The sequence below is a fragment of the Phacochoerus africanus genome, chromosome 2 (assembly GCF_016906955.1).
Source record: "Phacochoerus africanus isolate WHEZ1 chromosome 2, ROS_Pafr_v1, whole genome shotgun sequence".
Taxonomy (NCBI): domain Eukaryota; kingdom Metazoa; phylum Chordata; class Mammalia; order Artiodactyla; family Suidae; genus Phacochoerus; species Phacochoerus africanus.
Window position 1 is genome coordinate 646,021 of NC_062545.1, and position 15,434 is coordinate 661,454.

The following is a 15,434-nucleotide window of genomic DNA, read 5'->3' on the forward strand; positions in this document are numbered from 1 at the left end:
GCGGAAGCTCCCGAAGTTTACACCAGGGGGCAGCAGCGCCGTTGCAGAGAGTTTTCCGCTCCGTGAGTTGGAGCTCCTGTTCTGGAGGTCAAGTTACAGAACTGAGACGTACACTGTTGGTAAATCCTTCCTGGTTTTTCCATTGCTTGTTGGTTTTCTGACAGGTGTGATTTGGTTGTTGCAAGTATGTTGCGGCTCCCTGTCTCGTCTCTAAATCACTGAGGCCGGCAGGCGGGGGCTGCCGCGAGCCCTTGGCCGCCACCGGAGGGGCTTTGCTCGGCTGTGGCTCTTTCCCCGCAGCTTCAGCCACAAGGCATCGTGCCGAGATCTCGGCATGCAGGGCCCTTTCCCAAGGCGCTAAGGGGCCCGAGAAGCCAGCGGGGGCCGGGGCCGGGGCACGGGACCGTGGTACGTGCCAGGCGGCTGAGGGGAGGGACACGGGGATGAGAAAACCAATGACCCTCAGTGAACACCCAGCTCTGAACTTCCTATTTTAAGAATTCTTGAAACACCTTCTTCAGAAACCATATTTAGCCTTTAAAGGAGGCAAGACTCACCTGCCGGGGCGTCGGCTCCACGGGTCACTTGGCCCGGCATTGCCTTCAACGTCCAGGGTTACTTCGTCCTGGTTGTGTCCTTCCTTCCTGCTCTGTCTCCCTTAGGTCACAGCGGGGCCGTGAGCACCGTGTGCTGGAGCCATGACGGCAGGTGGCTGCTGTCTGCTTCCCAGGACGGGACACTGAGGGTGTGGTCGGCCCGCAGGCAGGAGCTGGCGCTGTGTCTGGTAACGGTGACCCCTGAGACCGTGGGACAGCCCGCTGTCCAAGCAGGGCTGGCCCCAGGGTCTCAGTCTTCTACCCTAACAGGAGGTCGGGGAGGTCGGGCAGGGGGCGGCACACGAACGCCGACTGATGCTCAAGGACCTTCTTAAGTGTGTGCGCACACGCTCGCACGCTTGTGCAACACAGCACGCATGCATCACAGCACACGTGTATGCGTGAATACACACATGCAGTCAAGTCAGGCTCCCACTTGGATGGTCTAAAAAGGGAGATTAATACTAAAATATTGGAATAATTTAAAATGTGAATTCAGTGGGATTTTATGGTAGAGCTGAGCTGCTAGTAGGGCCTGAGGGATGTCGTGTGGAGCAAGTACGTTTTTGTGGAGACAAGTGCCTTGTTCCAATGAATGTGTAGTAGATCATTTGAAACGGAGTGGGAAAGGGAGACAGGAGACCACAGGAGAAGAAGAGGGGACACCAGCAGATGCAGCTTCGATTCCTCTGACTGTGAGCTGCCAAAGGCCAATTTTCAAAGATGCTCTTAGCTTTTATTTTGTATGAGTCTTATTGTAAAAAGGGACTGACTCCTGGGGAAACCAGTCAGGAGGGGAGAGCCGGGCATTCCTAGGACTGTGCAGAGTGAGGCGTGGCAGCACTTTAGAGAGAAGGCCTTAATCCTGTTGACGTCTGCACGGGACGTTGTGGGCGCCGCCAGGTCCACATGGGAGTAGCTACTCAGAACCACGCTCTAAACAGGCGTAGGATTGGGGCATTAATATGTTTGCTCTTGGGTTCCAATTTTCTTTCATTTTAGAGTTTTTAAGAGACCAAAACACCCATCACAGTCAAAGTTTAATCGTGAAACATCTTTTAGAAAGGAAGAAGAGGCAAACGTCAGTTGGTTCTGAGTCCATCTGTCCCTTCGGAATACATAGATGCTTGGTGCTAAGGTGCAAGGATTTCACGTGTAGAGCGGCAGTGTGTTAATTACCATTTTCTGCCTCAGAAATCTTTCCTGATTCGCACCGCAGGGCAAAGACATGTTTCCCAGGCCTGTACGATCTGCGCAGTTTTACTACCTGGACGCGTTTATTTTGTTGTCCTCGGGCCCCGAGTTCCAGCTGCTCAAGTGCCATATCAGCACTGGCAAAGACGACGTCAGAAGGTAGCCGCCGGTGGCCGGGGCCTCTGCTCGCTCTGCTCGGGCGTTCCATGCGCATGGGGTCTCCTCGTGGCAATGTCATCCTCCTCCTGAGGCCCCCAGACCGGAGGCCTGCCCTTGCCTTCTGTGCCGCCTGTCTGGGTGCCCAGTCTGTGACTGGTTCTGCCTGTGCGGGCCCCAGCCCCCTCCCAGGCTTAACAACTTCCGTTTACATGAAAATACAGATAACTTATAACCAGTTAGCTGTCTCCTTACGTATACACAGTTACTTTAGAATTAGGAGAAAAGGTTGCCTTGTCATAGATGGGAATGAATCACGCTTGGCTACGTGTAGGATATTGTTTTCTTGCAGTGTCACTGAAGGACGACCTAGGGTTGCCTAAGGAGAAGTACGGTAGCCGATTCACCTGTCCCCTCAGTGTGGGCAGACAGGACGGTTCAGTGATGCGCGTGTTTTAAAGGTGGAAGCTGTTGTAGTGAAAAGGAAGCGAAAGGAGGACCAGCTCTCATTTTTTCCAGGTACAAGCAGAAGAGCAGGTGCACGCCTGTCCTCAAGCTCCCCACGACCGAGGCGGTGGAGGTGACCAGCTTATCGGCAGTGAATGAGTTCTATTCCTGTATCCTTTCTCCTGCTCTCCTCCCGGTGTGTTCGCATCCTAACGACTGTCCTTCCGGCAAAAGCGTGTGCTGGGTGTCCAGGCTCCCGGCGGGTCCCGGGGAACCCGGGAGCTCACAGTCTTTTGCGTTAATTATAGTGGTTTCGTCTCAGTGGTGAAAAGAGCATCAGAGGAAAGATGAGAGTGGATGCACTGGCGCCTCTGCTGCTCAGCAGGGTGGTGGAAGCCCAGGCCCCTGGGTTCTCGCTTACTGCATCGCATCGTCATTTAGTATTTAAGAACAGCGAGTTAGCACGTTTGGGAAACAAACTGCTGTGCCCACCGTGGTATCCTCCGATTAACTGAATGCTTTCCTGCCTCATGTGGACGTTGGCAAAAGTTATAGCAGTTGCTGTTGAAAATGAACTTGATTCTAAAACTTTAAATTTTGAGTGTTTATGGCTAACACTTGAATTAAAAAGCACGGATTTTGGGAGTTCCCGCCGTGGCGCAGTGGTTAACGAACCCGACTAGGAACCATGAGGTTGCAGGTTCGATCCCTGGCCTCGCTCAGTGGGTTAAGGACCTGGCGTCGCCATGAGCTGTGGTGTAGGTCGCAGATGCGGCTCGGATCCCGCGTTGCTGTGGCTCTGGCATAGGCCGGTGGCTATAGCTCCGATTCGACCCCTAGCCTGGGAACCTCCATATGCCGCAGCGGCCCAAAGAAATAGCAAAAAGACAAAAAGACAAAAAAAAAAAAAAAAAAGCACGGATTTTAACTTACTTGGAGGCAAAGCTCTGCTCTTCAGAAACTCATCTTAACCATTTCAGTTATTCGAAGGTCTAAGTAAAATTCTTTTGAAAAGGTTCATCCTTGAAACTTCAGAAAGACTGATAAAAGGTTTTAAAGAAGTTCTATTATGTTTTAGTTGGAAATGTGATTTTTTTTTTAATGGCTGCACCCTTAGTATATGGAAGTTCCCAGGCTGGGGGTCAAATGTGAGCTGCAGCTGCCAGCCTGCACCACGGCCGCAGCAATGCCGGATCTGAGCTGCATCTGCGACCTCTGCCACAGCCGGTGGCCACGCTGTATCCTTCACCCACGGAGCAAGGCCAGGGTTCAAACCTGTGTTCTCATGGACACTAGTCAGTTCTTAACCCACTGAGCAGCAATGGGAACTCCGGAAATGCAGTATTTTTTACACTCGAGCCTTTGCTAAAAAACCAAACCAGACCAAACCAAGGGAAACCTAGCAGCACTGTGTTGCTCTGATGGTTGTGTCCTTGGGTGACGACTCCTGTGTGCTCCGCTCTCAGCATCGGGTGTGTTGCGGAACCCAGCCCTCTCTCGGCCTTGCACCCTTTCTCCCGCCTGTGTTTTGTTCGGGCTGCACAGTGGAGGGTGGGAGTTCTGGTGGCCACACGAGCCCTGAGCTTGCGGATTGTCCCTCAGGTGCCAGGTGCCTAACGCTTCCCCGCAGCATGCATCTCTGAGGTCCTTCGGGCGTGCGGTCAGCCCCTTTGGCAGCAGACGCCTTGGCGGCCTTACCCCCTGGTCTCTGGAGCTCTGGGCCTAGTGCCCGCCTGCATTCCGGCCTTGGCCTGGGTGTGTTCTGGCTCTCACGCTGCATTTGTCTGACTGTGCGTGGAAGCCTGGTTGCCCGCCGTCCACGAGCCCCCGCGGCCCGTGGCCCTGGCCAGGTGCCCGGACGGGGTGGGGGAGCGGGGCCGTGGTCAGGGCTCTTGTGCGTGGCGCCTCAGAAGCGCGCCTTGTGTGGTGTTCCAGAACGTACGAGCAGAGGCAGTGGGCCGTGCCTCCCGCGGGCCGGCCGCCTGGGAAGAGCTCCCTAACTCAGCCGCAGACCTGGTGCTGGCCGCCGGCAGGAACAGGACCCTGGAAGTTTTCGACCTCAACGCGGGCCGCAGCGCCGCGCTGCTGGCGGGAGTTCATTCTCGGCCCATCCACCAGATCTGCCAAAACAAAGTGAGTGACTTCCGAGCGGTCCCCTCCTCTCTGTGCGAAGGGTGTGACGTACACAAATACAAGACGGCTCTGACACGTTGGCTACCAGGTTCAGCGGTGATTCTGACTGGCCGTTAAATGCTTCCAAGCCTCGGTGTTTGACCTTAGAAGGCACTTTAACGCCGCACGCATGCTGATTTGTGTACTTTTGTTTTTGCTCATTTTATGGCCCCGCTTTTTTCTTTTCCTGGTAGTCTATGTTCACTTAAAACTCGGTGGAGGGTTTGGTGTTTGGAGCCCTCACTGGGTTGAGGGACAGTCACGGAGCTTCTGCAGGAATGTGAAGCAGCCTTTGCGACTCAGTGGCTTCCCTCTGCAGAACGTAGCTGGTTTGTCTCGACAGAGAAATGGTTTAAGACCCTCCGGCCGAGGGAGGAGGTGGCCGTTTGGAGGACTTGGTCGTCTCACGGTTTAGTTCAAAAGACACTGTTACCCAAAGGCATAGCTAGGAGGAAAGAGCGTTTGTCCACAAAACTTGTTTTCAGGGCCACAGCTACAGGTTTGGTTTTTGATAGATTTGGGAGGGCTTTCCAAATCAAGGGTTTCATTTCGATTGGGCCTTCTGAAATCTGCATTCCGGTTTAAGGGTATTCTCTTTTTTGAAGTGAGGTCTTAATGTTACTTAAATGACTGTTATCCCCAGGTTCCATGTGTTATTCCAGGTTCACTTGAAATGTCTGAGTCCCAGGCGGGTGCGGGCTGATAGTCTGGGAGTTTTTGTAACTGGTATGGCTGGGAGCAGAGAACACAGGCTCTGGACCCTGGGCCGCGGGTCAGGTTCTCTCCAAGCAGATTCTGTCCAGTGTCCTCCCGGCGGGGGGGAACTGGAGGTGTTGGACCAGGGTTGGACTCTGCTGGGGTGCAGTGGGAGACCCCCGGCTGGAGGGGGAGCGGCCTGAGGCCCTGAGCCTGGTCCCCCGGAGCTCAGTCTGGACGGCTCCTCTGGAGGCGGGGGGCCCCCCTGCGTCGCACGGCGCCCTCTCCTCGCCTGCGGGCGCCTGGCCTTGGCCGCGAAGCCTGAAGACGCAGGCAGGGCCCTCCCTTGGCGCCCTCCCCGCGCTTTCCCCGGGAGGGTCAGTAGCGAGGACTTTCCCGCACGAGAGGAGAAGGCCTTTCTGCGTTGTGGAATGTGCCGCCGGCTTGCAGAGCTCTGTCAAGCATCTTCCTTTACTGGAACAGCCTCTTCCGGCATAAAAGCAGCGCAGGACTATTGTAAACACCGTGCAGTGGGTCCCCCAGGCGCGAGAAGGCCTCCCTCTGAAGATTGGTAATTCGATGAGGCGGAGACAGCCCGCCTCGAAGGGGGGGTGTTAGTCCTGGCCGTGACGCCCCCTGCCCCTCCGCGGGTCTGCTGGGGGGGCTGGGAAGGGAGGGGCGCCCTTTCGGCGGGAACGGGGCCTGTGTTTGGGAACCGTGATCTCGTGCTGCTCCTTTCACAGTGAGATCTGCCGAGACGGCGTTTCAGACTGAAGCTCAGACCGTAGGTATTTCTGGGCTTTTAAATGAATTTGATCATTGAGTCGTGTATTTACAACGACTGTTCGCCTACTCACCACCGAATTTCTTAGGTGGTGTGGTTTTGTAAAAATGCAAGTGCAACTCAAGTGAGCCATTGGCAGCTGGCTCCTTTTTTTTTTGTCTTTTTTTAGGTAGGGCCGCACTCGCAGCATATGGAGGTTCCCAGGGTGGGGGTCAAATTGGAGCTGTAGCCGCCGGCCTGCACCGCAACCACTGCAACGCCAGGTCCGAGCCTCATCCGAGCCTGCGTCATAGCTCACGGCAACGCCAGATTCTTAGCCCACGGAGCGAGGCCAGGGATCGAACCTGTGACCTCATGGATACTAGTCAGAGTTGTTTCTGCTGAGCCACAATAGAAACCCTAGTGCATAAAATTTATCTTAGAGATTTCCAAGATCCAGGTGTTTCTCTGGAAATGTTATTACTTGTATATTTAACCAGTGTTTGCAGAGTTCCTCAGTCTTTCGTTAATACAGTTCGATGAGAATTGACGCCATCACCAAATATTGCCATTTTCAGTTAGAACGTTTCAGCCGTGGAGATAAATGTGAATGTCACGTGCGGTGCTCTTTAAAGTCGTGGGTGTGGCATGTAGAGCGGATTTCTTACAAGCTGTCTCCGAGGTACTGTAGTGATCAGAAAAGGGTTTTCTGTATTCGTTTAATTTTGAATTGATCGCACGTGAGTCCTGGCCCGGTGGGTCTTTCAGAGCTGCCGTCATCACCAGCCACCCTCATCGTCTTCTTGCGTGTGGAAATGGTTCGTTGGTGTTTCTGTAATAAATCTCTATTTTCTTCTTTTTTCACGTGTTCTAATCCTTATTTATTTTTTTTGTTTGGAGTTTATCACAGAGCCGTAAAAACTCAGTCTAGATTGAAAGTTGAAATGTTAGAGCTCAATATGATTTTTTCCCCCAATTTGATTCTCAAACTTATTTTCCATTGTTTTAACTGTTTATGTTGAAAATGCAAAGTTTAATTCTGAAGTTTTAAATGCTTTTTGACTTACAAAAAATAAAGCCCTAGAGTTCCTGCTGTAGTGCAGTGGCTAAGGATCTGGCGTTGCTGCAGCGGCAGGTTGCAGCTCTGGCTGGGATTCAGTCCTGGACTCTTCCATCGGAACTGCCACATGCCACAGGTGTGACTGAAAAAGAAAAGAAAAGCCCCAGCTTTAAAATAATGCTAAAGAGAAGTCTTTTAAACTCATCTAACCAGTTTTTCCCACATTTTCGAGAAGTTATTTCTTCGAGAAGTGGCGTGATGCTGTTCTGTGTGGCATCTTCCTCTCTGTTCCCCTTTTGTAAGGGAAGATGCTTTACCCTGTTGCACACAATGCTGTTCTCTGCCACGAGGGTTACGTGAGACAGTGCTGTGAGTCTCTGGAAGCCACGTTTTAAAAATGTAAATTTAAAGCCTGGCGGACGTTGCCTTAGAAAACTCTCCATCTTCACACGCAACTAATTCCACACAATTTGTTTGTTCCCGTGAGGGTTAGGAGAAATGCACAGAGTTTTGCCCCTGCAGCAGCAGGTGAGAAGCTGAATTAGGAGCGGTCCCTGCAGCCCCGGCGGCAGATGAGGGTGTGAGTGGCTTGCACACTAAGCGGACTCTTTGGTTTTCATAAGGATTTTTGTGTTTTCCACTGTAGCTGGTTTACAGTATTCCGTCTATTTTCTTTTTTTAATTTAATTTCTTTATATATATGTATTTCCTACTGCACAGCACGGTGACCCAGTTACACATACACGTATACATGCTTTTTCTCCCGTTTCGTGCTCTGTCCTAAGTGCCTAGACAGTTCTCAGTGCCACGCAGCAGGAGCCCCTTGCCGATGCAGCCCGGAGGCGACGTCCTGCATCTGTTCAGTTTTCTGCTGCCCGGCACAGTGACCCAGTCACGCGTACCCGTGTACCTTCGTTTTTCTCACATCGTCTGCTCCGTCCTGAGCGACTGCATGTAGCGTCCCCAGCGCCGCACAGCAGGGTCTCCTCGCGAGCGGACTCGGGAGCTCCCCGGGTGGGAGGAGAGGCCCTGGAGCCAGGCACACCCGGCGTCCTGCTCCGGAGGATGAGGGGACTGCCTGCGGCGGGCTCACCCCCCCGAGACGGAACCGGATTTCAGCAGGATTTGGAGGAAGGCGAAACAGGAGCGGGTTGACCTCCGTCGCTCAGCTCCCCGCGTGCGGAGGGTCAGCCCGGGCTGCTCTCTGCTCCCAGACCGATCCGGATTCAAACTCCCGGACGGGGGTTGGCGTGCGTTAGCGCCGTGAATGCAGAGCCTCACAAGGATGGTCTAGTGTGCCCAGTGCCACCTGCCGCCACTCCAGGCAGCCCCGTCTCCCCCGGGCTCTCCCGCCTCAGTCGCCGTCCTGCTGTGAACCCCTCGAGAGCCCGGTGGCTTCCGGGGCAGCATCAGCTTTGCAGGCTGACTCTTGTCGCCGCTCCAGCCTCCTCCCTGCTGGCGTCCTCAGGTTGGTCTGGGCCTCTGGTCTCAGGCTGGGCATCCGGGAGCCCAGGCGCTGGGCCCAGGCCGTTCTTTTGTACCTGGAGACTCGCAGATGTCTGGGGCAGTGACCAGGACGGGGGCGGGCAGGTGCTGGGCGTCCCCTTAGTGGGGGCGGGTGGTGATGGCCTATGCGCGCCGAGGGCTCCCACCTGCCGGATGCCCCCTGCTTGGTGGGAGCAGGCTCTGTGCTCCCAGGAGCCCCAGTTCAAGACAGGGGTCCCGAGACCTGAGATTTTACACGAAACTTTGAGGAGATATTTAAAACCAAGATCTGGTTTTCCAAGTGCTTCTCTTTTCTCGATAAAAATTCAACAAAATTACCCAGAGGGCACGAAGGCTACATCTGTCAGTGTGTATTTCACCTTCTCCTGCCTCAGAGCAAGTGTGTGTGTGTGTGTGTGTGTGTGTGTGTACAACCCATGTAACGAACGTGCATGTGCACGTGTATACGTGCGAGTGTGTGTGTTGTGTGCACGTGTGTACACACAGGCACGTGCCTGCGTGTGTGTGTGCTCACGAGTGTGGGCGTGCCGGTACCTTCCTATCAATGCGTTCGTTTGGTCCCATCGGCCTTTGGCACCCCCTGGCATCTGACACTGCTCCTAGTACAGGGCAAGTGCGAACAGCCGAGCAAGACCCAGGTGCCTGAGGCGCGAGTCTCACAGAGAAAGAGCCAAGGGGGTTCAGTGCAGGTCAGACCCTGAGCCGGGGCTGGGGACCCCTCCTCCCGGTCCCCTGGACTGGCGAGGGAGGGAGACCCTGCTCAGGAGGTGGGATCCCACTGGGGCCCGAGGCGGGGGACGGGCCTTGGGCTTGTGGGTCCTGGTCACTCGGGGTCTTATTTAGGTTCTGGGGGCTGTCAGGGGGGGCGAGCAGGCGGCCGAGTGGCCACCCAGGCCCGAGCACGTGTGTGCCTTGGTCTACCCTGGAGAGAGTCGAATCCAGGCCGGGCGCCCAGCCCAGCCTCTGGCTGGCTCTGCCGGTGCACCCGCTCTGCCCAGGCCTGGAGCGAGGGGGCCAGGCCGCAGCTGAGGAGGAGCAGGGCTTTGGACTCGGTGCCCCCAACATGGCACCACAATGTTGAGATTTTCCGTCTTGCGGAATGGGGCTCCCCGCTCAGGTCCCCGCGTGGTGGGTCCTGCACCCGCTGGCCGAGGGATACCCTCTGAAGGAAACGGCTTAATTCCCTTGATGCAACTCTTCAGGATATTCTGTTTTTCTCCCCACCTTTCCCTTTCGGCCTTTAAAACGAAAATAACTGTTTTGCTTGAAATCCTAACCTAAGAACCTTTCTTTTGTTTGTTGAGTTTAGTCTGCTCACAACTATTATGATTACTCATCATTTGATCTTATTTTGTGCGTCCGCTTCAACCTTAAAAAAACCCGCAACTTCTATACCTTCTATTTATCATGAATTTTCTTTGCTTCATTTTTCCCTCTTCAGCCTCTATTTGATTGACCGAAATTTTTTAAATTCTTTTTTTTTCCCTTAAAAGGTTTGACCACTGTATATTGCCTCTGTTTTATTGCATTTTTTCCTGTTCGGTTTTAAGAAACTGGCAATGTGGTAAGCTATTATAATTGAACAACCATCTGTCTGTTAAACTAGGTCTGTGTTCTATTCTGTTTTTATTCGGGGCCTTACGTAGTGCCCAGCACTTAGCAGATGATCTAAATGGTTGTCGAATCTCTGTTAGGTTGTGTTTTTGTCATGCGTTATCGAGTATGGGTTACCCTAACCCAGCCCAGGTCCTGGGACACTGGGCTGTACTGATCTTAGTAGGTGTGGTGGAGAAGGGACCCTCCGTGTGTCGTGTTTCTCGTCTGAAAATGGGTATAAAATAGTATGTATCTCACAAATCTGTGAAAAGCGTGACGTGTTTAGTGTGCTGTCTGTGCGGAGTGAAGACTCAGTGAGTGTTGGTGGCTCTTGTTATCGAAGTTATATAAGCCTTTATTTCCTGCTTGTGCGTGAGGAATCCCTTGTAGGTATGTGCACATTTTAAGCCTAAACGCTTTTGGGTATGCCTCATTACGTTTGTTTCAACATTGGGATATTCTCGACGTAGGAGGTCCGTGGAAATTGTGGCGAAGGACACCGTATTTCACTGTGTTTGGGCCAGTGGTGCTGAGGGTGGCGTTGGGTTCCGTACAGTCCGTGAAACACTTTGGGTCATGACGACATGTCTTCGACGGCGGCGTGGGGAAGGCGAGAGGGCCGGAGGCGCGGGCCAGAGGCAGGTCCTCGCAGGGATCAGTGTCTGTGGCGACACCAGCCAGGTTCCAGCCAGGTCAGCAGGGTGTCACAGGGTCTGACACGCGGGAAGCTGGTAACTGGCCTCCAACTGAATGCCTCACCAAGGCCACCTTTCCGACGATTCATGGAATGTGGCCTGTAACCTATACTTTAAAAAACAGGTTCGGTTGTGTTAATGTCCAGCCTTTTGGTCTTTCAGCCTTTGTGGTTCCGTAACTTCCCGTGGCGTTGCACTGAGCACACGATGTAGAGAAAACAACAGCAGTGGTTCCTAAGCTCAAAATGTACCGTTCGCTCTTAGTCACGTGCAAGTTTTTAGAGTCCAGTTCTGACGTTTTTGTAAGAAGAGGAGGTTCGTGTTGATTTGTCGCTGTCTTAGATTCGGTGTTTGTACGCGTAGTCACTGTGATGTCCATTGACTCATTCCGTTGAAAGTGCAGCTCGCGCTTTCTCTTTACAACGCAGGGCTCGTCATTTGCAACCCAGCACCCCCAGGCTTATCATCTCTTTGCAACCACTGCCACTGGCGATGGGGTGAAACTGTGGGACATGAGAACCCTGAGGTAAGTCGCACCCCGCTTTCAGATTGCGGCCACTCGTAGCCTCGAAGCGCGTTTGTGTTACAGCTCATGATAAACTCAACTCGATCTCGTTTTACCAAATGTGCCCAAGTTATGGTGAATCTGTTTATATGTATGACACAGATATAGCCACACAGCGAAACACATACAACGTGAGCTGCAGACATGTGTGTGTGAGACACGTGATACACAGAGACGCCTCCCTGTGAGAAGTGTTCCCACAGTGATAGCCTGGCCGCCGATCGTTAAGTACTCAGTGTAGCGAAATAGAACATAAACGTTTACGTCTGTGCGTCTGTGCGGGGGTGTGTGTGGGTTTGTTCCCAGACCAGGGTCAGCAGAGCGTCTGCCTCCTCTTCAGCCGCTGAGCAAGAATAGACCCCTTTCCATCCCATGTGACATTTGCATGCACTTCGCATACAGAAAGTTCATTTAGGCGTTCCTGCTGTGGCTCAATGGTGACAAACCCAACTAGTATCCATGAGGTCGCAGGTTCAATCCCTGGCCTCGCTCAGTGGGTTAAAGATCCGCTGTTGCTGTGAGCTGTGGTGCAGGCCAGCAGCTGCAGCTGCGGTTCAACCCCGAGTCTGAGAACTTCCTTATACCATAGGTGCGGCCCTGAAAAGACCAAAAAAAAAAAAAAATCATTTAATGTTAGTTTGGTTGTTTTGTGAATTTAAAATTTCAAAAACTTTCAATTATTAAAACTTTGTTCAATTATTTATTTATTTTTTTTGCTCTTTAGGGCTGCACCCATAGCATACGGAAGTTCCTAGGCTAGGGATCGAGTCGGAGCTGCAGCTGCCAGCCTGTGCCACAGCCACAGCAAAGCTAAGCCATGTCTGCGACCTACACCACAGCTCCTGGCAATGCCGGATCCTCAGCCCACTGAGAGAGGCCAGGGATTGAACCTGTCTCCTCATGATTACTAGCTGGGTTCTTAACCCGCTGAGCCACAATGGGAACTCATCATTTAAGAACATTGTATTGGGGTATAGTTGATTTACAGCGTTGTGTTAGTTTCTGCTGAATGGCAGAATGACTCCGTTATGCTCATACACGTAGCCACTCCTTCTGAGATTCTCTTCCCATGTAGGCTGTTGGAGGCTGCCGAGTAGACTTCCCTTTGATGTACAGCAGAAAAAGTATTTTAATTATTTTTAAAGGTCTCCAGGGTAATTTGCTCACCATTTATAATCCTCACATATAAAAATGTTTTCCACTGTTAGTTTGTTCATTTTCGTGAAGAAAAGCGAGACGTCAATGTCTTTCTCCCAATTTGTGTTAAAAATTGAAAAAGTCGTTTGTTCTCCTGGTGTTTCTTCTCTTCCTTGTAGGTGTGAGCGCCGATTTGAAGGCCATCCGAACCGCTGCCATCCGTGTGGAATCGCCTGGAGTCCTTGTGGCCGATACGTGGCCTGCGGTGCCGAGGACAGACACGTATGTGCTGCCGTGGTGTGTGTGTGTGTGTGTGTGTGTGTGTGTGTGTGTGTCGGTCTTTCGGCAGAGACTCTATGCTCATTCTTGTGGAGACAGTTAGAGGGTGGAAGCCCACTCGATGCTTGACTGTGGGCCAGTGTTTCGAGGCTCTTGCATAGTAATGGCATTTTAATGACAGGCCTTCATGGTTTTTTTTAATTGAAATCCGATAATCATTAATTAGTCTGTCCCTTTATTCATTTGTTGGTCATCGCACACACTGCCTTTGGTTGTGCTTTGTATTTGTTTCCTGGCGCTGCTGTCACAAATTTCCACACCCTTGGCAGCAAAATGGACAGGAATCTGCTCTCTCACAGGTGCTGGCAGGGCCAGTTCCTCCTGGGGCTCGGGGAGGTTCCGTTCTGCGGGTCCTTCACTCCTGGTGGTGGCCTTCACTCCCGGGTGTCTTCGGTTTGGGGGTTCTTACCCCGGTGTCTGCCTCCACCTTCACAGGCCATCTCCCCGTGTGTCCCCTCCGTGCGCTTCAGATCCCTCTCCCTGTCCCTTCCCGGGTGAGCTCACGAGTCGCTGGACACCCTTGATCCTTAACTACATCTGGACAGATCCTGGTTCCAAGTAAGGTCTCTGTCGCAGGTGTGGGGTGAGGACTTGGCCGTGTCACCCTGGGGACACACTTCAGCTCACTGCCGGTTGCGAGGGTTATCCAAACAGAAAGACATCAAGAAACCTCTGAAAATTCAAGGGAATTACAAAGTTTATTTGAAAAATTACAATTTAACTTAGATTCTGATTTATTTTCTAAACTTTTTTCTTATTCCACTTAATGGGTGAGAATGAAATTTAAGAATATTAAAAACTGTTTTAAGGAATAAATAAGAACGTTTATTCGAAAAGTTTAGCAGCTTATAACTCGCTAAATGTGCTCCAGTGACATCTTTGTCCTCTCTGCTGATGGATACTTGAGTTCATCTATAAATGAGGCCGTTGATCACTCGAAAAACTTTTGCTTCCAAAGTGTGAGCACTGCTTGTAACTTCCCTAAGAAGCTCATGTGATAACTTAAGCATGAATCTGTTCTTTTCGAAGTCGAAGGCCGTCAACTGTGCACAATGAATTTTCTTGAAGTTTTATCACCATGTTCTTTTGTGGGCACATACGCAAGTGCAGCTGAAAAATCTACTCATCGACATGAACGACGTAAACGCAGAAACACGAACGTGGACACGTGGGGCACGAAGCTGATGTGAGAATGCTCAAGTGTAAAGCGGGCAGACCTCAGGGACTACAGTGTTGCCGGAGATAATGAGGGACATGTAACAATGGTAGTGACGACAGTCCATGTAAAATGTCCCCATTCGAGATCTGTATGTCCCCACAACCTGGCTTCAAGACACGTAAAACAAAAAGTGACATAAACTCTAAAGAGAGAAAGATCTATCCTTAGTCATAATGGGAGACTTAAGCACACTTCTTTGAATGGCTGGAAATGACGGCTGACAACAACGTTTTTTCTGCATCAAATACCCCACGTCGTGTAGAATGTGGACCAAAGGTCTTTGTGTGGTGCAGAAGAAACGTCGCAATGTCTCCAGCTTGCCTCTGTCTCTCCTCTGTGTCCCGTTTCTATTCCACTGTGTCAAGCGAATTCTGGAATGTTCTTTTTATAGTACAAAAAGACGAGGGAGGAGTTCCCGTCATGGCTCAGGGGTTAACGAACCCAACTAGCACCCGTGAGGTCGGGGGTTCGATCCCTGACCTTGCTCAGTGGGTTAAGGATCTAGCATTGCTGTGAGCTGTGGTGTGAGTCGCAGATGTGGCTCAGACCTGATGTGGCTGTGTCTGTGGCGCAGGCCGGCAGCGGTAGCTCTGATTGGACCCCTAGCCTGAGAACCTCCATGTGCCAAGGGTGTGGCCCTGAAAGTAAAGACAATTGAAAAAAAAAAAAAAAAAAAGATGAGGGTATACCAAACCCACTCTCGCAGACAGCGCGTCCACACCAGAAAAATGTGTTGTCCATGCAGAGGAAAACTGACAATATATTTGCAGAGGAGCTGAAGGAAATGAAAGAAAACTCATATATGTAATTTTTAAGAAAGTGGGCAAAATGGAAGTAAAAAGGTTTGATGTGCACGGAACTCAAGGGTAGTTCAGTACCAGGAACCCCGTGAATAAATGCATGTTTTTAACTGGCGCGAAAAGAAGACTTGTCCGCGCGTCTTCAGATACGCAGCGAAAACCCCACGTCCGTTTCTGATGAGACACCTAGTGAAAGAGGAACCTATGATGCTTCTTCCAAATGATAAAGTGCTTATCTCAGGACGAATGCCGACATCTCCTGAGAAAACATCAGCAGCGTCCGCGGCTGGGAACGGAGCAAGAAGGCCTGCTGGTCTGTTACTGCTTTGGAGGATTGGAGGTGTTTACCTGTGGAGTTAGGCAGCAGGACTTCACTAGAGACATTATGTTTGAAAGGCACAGCTCCACTCTCTACTCATAGATGGTGAGAGTGCATATTTGGAACACCCAAGGGAATTAATGGCCATTACGAACAATGAAATAATTCAGGAGC

General features: G+C 51.7%; 1 protein-coding gene across 21 annotated transcripts in view; it reads left to right on the plus strand.

The window, feature by feature from the left end:
• The window catches only part of WDR27 (WD repeat domain 27), a 140,470-nt gene that overhangs the window by 52,457 nt on the left and 72,579 nt on the right, over nucleotides 1-15,434 (plus strand). For 19 of the 21 annotated variants that reach the window (XR_007133469.1, XR_007133471.1, XR_007133470.1 and 16 more), the window contains 6 exons: nucleotides 663-784; nucleotides 1,816-1,949; nucleotides 2,466-2,563; nucleotides 4,405-4,526; nucleotides 11,310-11,407; nucleotides 12,763-12,865. Coding sequence is in view for 18 of the 21 variants with exons in the window: in XM_047769709.1 (XP_047625665.1) it covers nucleotides 663-784; nucleotides 1,816-1,949; nucleotides 2,466-2,563; nucleotides 4,405-4,526; nucleotides 11,310-11,407; nucleotides 12,763-12,865 (677 nt within the window). In the remaining 3 variants the exon portion in view is untranslated. Of the gene's footprint in view, nucleotides 1-662; nucleotides 785-1,815; nucleotides 1,950-2,465; nucleotides 2,564-3,712; nucleotides 4,527-11,309; nucleotides 11,408-12,762; nucleotides 12,866-15,434 lie in introns of those variants that run through there. The other 2 variants (XM_047769714.1, XM_047769715.1) reach the window with 2 other exon arrangements.